The 3,504-nt window shown below is 64.7% G+C and overlaps 2 protein-coding genes across 2 annotated transcripts; one reads left to right on the top strand and one right to left on the bottom strand.

The window, feature by feature from the left end:
• Positions 1 to 355: 355 nt before the first annotated feature.
• Positions 356 to 2,705, bottom strand: C1QL2 (complement C1q like 2). The gene is made up of 3 exons (XM_071435370.1): positions 2,598 to 2,705; positions 1,576 to 2,335; positions 356 to 1,146 (listed from the first exon to the last, which is right to left on the bottom strand). The coding sequence occupies exons 2-3, from the start codon at positions 2,212 to 2,214 to the stop codon at positions 967 to 969; spliced, it is 819 nt and encodes a 272-aa protein (XP_071291471.1). The 5' UTR covers positions 2,215 to 2,335; positions 2,598 to 2,705; the 3' UTR covers positions 356 to 966.
• Positions 2,213 to 3,043, top strand: LOC139593392 (bcl-2-binding component 3, isoforms 3/4-like). Its single transcript, XM_071434218.1, has one exon. The coding sequence runs from the start codon at positions 2,213 to 2,215 to the stop codon at positions 3,041 to 3,043; it is 831 nt and encodes a 276-aa protein (XP_071290319.1).
• Positions 3,044 to 3,504: the final 461 nt, after the last annotated feature.

Below are 3,504 nucleotides of genomic sequence, written 5' to 3'. Positions count from 1 at the left end.
TTTTCATAATAACTGATTAATCTCCTTTTCCTGTACTTTGCTAACCTCTGGATCAGGTTTTAACCCAGTAAATCTGTTTAAGAGATTCACTCCACACCCCCACTTTCACCTCTTTATAACTGTGTGCCTTCTTTTCACAAAACTGCATGAAGATGAAACTTTTTTTCCTCTCTCTCTCCTTCTTTCCATGCCCCTTGCACCATATTCAAGAGTTAGGCAAGGAACCCCATCATAACTTTAAATATGACTATAAACATAAGGGACCAAAGTGACCCCCTCCTTTACTCCCCCCCCTCCTGTGGCACCACCACAGTGCTGCTTTGTAGCACTGGAAGAGACAAAAAGCAAGAAGGCATTGTCTAAAAACATAATTTAATGTGGTATTTGGGTGGCTGCGGTCAATGACCAAATTCTTTTGCAGACAGAAACAGGTTTGACGTTAATGACACCATCATTCACACGAGCATTGCATTGCACAGAAAGAAAAGTTTACACTTGACCCCATACAAAGCAGCAGAGGAAAAAACAGTTATGATCCACTCCCACTTCGTGAATAGTCGATCTGAAAATTCATCATTGTCATTAATACTTATTGATGAAAAAATGTGACCTGTTCAAATTCCGTGTGTGACACAGTCCAAACTCTGGGCTCTTTCAAACCCTCCTGGAACCATTCAGAGTTTCAAGCTGCCAAGTTCCTCACGTGACACACGAAACACTCAGGCAGGCAAAGGGAGTGTGGGGGTCAGAAGAAACAGGGGAGAGTAAGGAAGGGGTTCACTTTGTTTCATTTCTATTTCGTTTCCACAAGGGTGAAAATAAAAACATACAAACTGATAATGAAGCTAAAGTGACCTGCGGAGACAATGGACACCAGCAGGAACAGCAGCACGATGGGGGTATGGAATTGCCAAACAGCCCCATGTGCACCAGTGGCGGGGCCAGTTGTGTCGTGTCACTTGTGTGTTAATCGGGGTATAAAAGAAAGCCAGAGAAAGTGCTGTACTTATTGTTGTTGCCTCCGTGTGCTTTGCCTCCATCCAGCTTGACGTACACTTCGTCGCCGGAGTCCAGGTGCAGCACCACGCTGTTGCTGGCATAGTCGTAGTTCTGGTCTGCGTCTTGGGCGATGGCACTGGCCCGCACCTGCCAACACAGCCGCTGGGCACATCAGCCCCCCTGCCCCTCTATTAGCCCTCCGAGTCACTCCTCCGCAGCCTCATCAGTCCCCCACGTTTCTCTTTTCCGGCCCCTCCATCAGTTCCCCCCAGCCCGCACCATCAATGCCCCGAGTCCCTCTCTCCCAACCCCTCCACTACCCTGTGCCCTCCCTCCTCCGCCTCTGTCCTCGCTTCTCCTTCTCCCCAGCCCGGCACAGAAGTTTGCAAGCCGGGAGTTCGGATTTCTTCGCGGCTCTAGAGGCGCCCCCCCGCCCCGACGGCGCGAAGGATGCTCCCGCTGGCTCTTTTCCCGGGACCGGCGGCGCCCGGTGCCGCGCCCGCAGGACGGGGACGATGGGAGGGGGACACCGGGGACCCGGGCGGGGAGGACGGGCGGGGGAGCGGCGGAACCCACCTGGCCGTTCTTGCAGAGGTCGGCCCACATGCTGGTGCCGTCGCCGCCGCGCATGAGGATGTGGTAGGTGAAGAAGTAGATGCCGCGCACCTGGCAGGTGAACTTGCCGCTGGCCGGGTCGTAGTGGTTGCCCAGGTTGGTCACCACGTCGTCGAACTTGAGGACCTCGTAGCCCTCGTGGGGGCTCTTGAGCCCCACGTAGAAGGCGATGCGCGGCCCGCTGAAGGCGGCGCTCAGCCCGCCCGCCGCCTCGCCGCCCGCCGCCGCCCCGCCGCCGCTCCCGCCGCCGCCCGCGCCCGCCAGCGCCAGCCCGGGCAGCCCCGGCTTCCCCGCGTCGCCCCGCTCCCCCGGCGGGCCCCGCGGCCCCGGCGGGCCCGGCTCCCCGGGCGGCCCGCGGGGGCCCGGCTTGCCCGGCCGGCCCGGCTCCCCCTTGGGTCCCTGCACGAAGGGCGGCGGGGGGTTGGCGCCCAGGTCCTGCAGGGCCTCCACGGCGGCGGTGCTGCCGGGCCCGGGCGGCCGCCCGCCGCTGTACGGGTCGCAGATCATGCGGCAGGTGCCCATCATCTCGTAGTGGGCGCCGGTGTCGGCGGGCGCTTGCAGCAGCAGCAGGGGCACGGCGACCAGCAGCGCGACGGCCATGGCCAGGGCGAGCCCGGCGGCGGCCAGCAGCCGCCTCCTCCGCTGCCAGAGCCGGGCGGCGGCGGCGAGCAGGTCCTCCTTGCCGTGCGAGGCAATGGTGGCGCGGGGGGCCGGCCGCTCCCTGCGGGGGACGGCAAGAAGAGGCGGTGAGACCCCGCCGCCGGCGCCTCCCCGCCCGGCCCCCGCCTCAGCCCGCCCGCCGGCCGGCCGGGAGCCCCGCCATGCCGAGAGCCGCCCCGCTCCGCTCCGCTCCGAGGGGACGCGGCGCCCCGAGAGCCCGGCGGGGCTGGGCGGGCGCGGGGGGCGTCGCCTCGGCGAGCGGGCGCCCGGCTCCAGCCCTCGGTCCCGCCCCGACGTGGGGGGCGCGGGCAGGGCGGACCCACCTGCGGGTGGCCGGGGCGGAGCCGCCTGGGGGGCTCCGGGGCGCCGCCGTCGTTGCGGTCCGCTGGGCGCCCGTCTGGCACCGCCCGCCCGCTCGCTCGCCGCGCCGAGCGCCGGTGGCGGCGCGGCCCCCCGGGCGGGGCGGGCGGAGGGGAGGGGAGGGGAGAGGCGGCGGGGGCGTCCCGCACGTCCCCGGGCGCTCCGGCTGCGGGGGGAGACCGCGCCCGCCCCCCCGTCCCCGACCGAGTCGCTGCGGGTGCCGCCCACACTGCGCCCCGCTGAGACCCGGACGGTCGGGGACGCCTCGCGTTGTCCCGTTCACCTGCCGCCTGAAGTGCTTCCTCCCTGCATCTCTCCATCCCTTCGTCCCTCCATCCCTCTGCCCGCGGCGGGACGGCCCCTGCGCGATGCCCGGACGGCGGCCGGAGCCCCGGTCCCGCCGGGGTGAGCTCCCTGCCGCCGCCGACACGCACAGCTTTCTGCGGGAGGGTCACCTCAGAGCGTTCCCCGCGGCTTCCTCAGGCTCCCCGCGTCCTGCCTCGGCGGCCCAAAGACGAGCGGGACAGCATCGCGGGTGCATCTTGCTCCTCAACACATCCAAGTATAACCAGGGTCCGCTACACCCGTCCCGGTTTTCCAAAGGCAGGCAGGGCTTGCCAAGTGAAAAGGGAGCCCTAGGAAGAAATGCCTTTAGCAGAGTTCAGGTTAGGTTACAGCACGGTGTTCTGTACTTTCCCTGCGTAATGACGGGTCCAAATCAAGTGGGTTTTCCCCCGAGAAAACTCTGATTAATTGCCCGTGATTTTCCGAGTAAACGCCGGTGGCACAGCGGGAGCTCTGGCATCGTAAACTGCCTGCGGAGATCTCCCCTGGAGAGAAAGCTGGGATCTCACCCACGTGTCTGCGAGC

The sequence above is a fragment of the Agelaius tricolor genome, unplaced genomic scaffold (genome assembly GCF_023055355.1).
Source record: "Agelaius tricolor isolate 1412-34295 unplaced genomic scaffold, bAgeTri1.0.p SCAF_10, whole genome shotgun sequence".
NCBI classification, from domain to species: domain Eukaryota; kingdom Metazoa; phylum Chordata; class Aves; order Passeriformes; family Icteridae; genus Agelaius; species Agelaius tricolor.
This window is presented reverse-complemented; position numbering and strand designations above follow the sequence as displayed.

Excerpts from the sequence above, each read along its gene's own strand:
- LOC139593392 (XM_071434218.1), top strand. The coding sequence starts at position 2,213 with ATGGCCAGGGCGAGCCCGGCGGCGGCCAGCAGCCGCCTCCTCCGCTGC.
- C1QL2 (XM_071435370.1), bottom strand. The coding sequence starts at position 2,214 with ATGGCCGTCGCGCTGCTGGTCGCCGTGCCCCTGCTGCTGCTGCAAGCG. Across the intron at positions 1,147-1,575 it reads ACCTCTGCAAGAACGGCCAG|GTGCGGGCCAGTGCCATCGC; the intron begins GTGGGTTCCGCC and ends CTGTGTTGGCAG.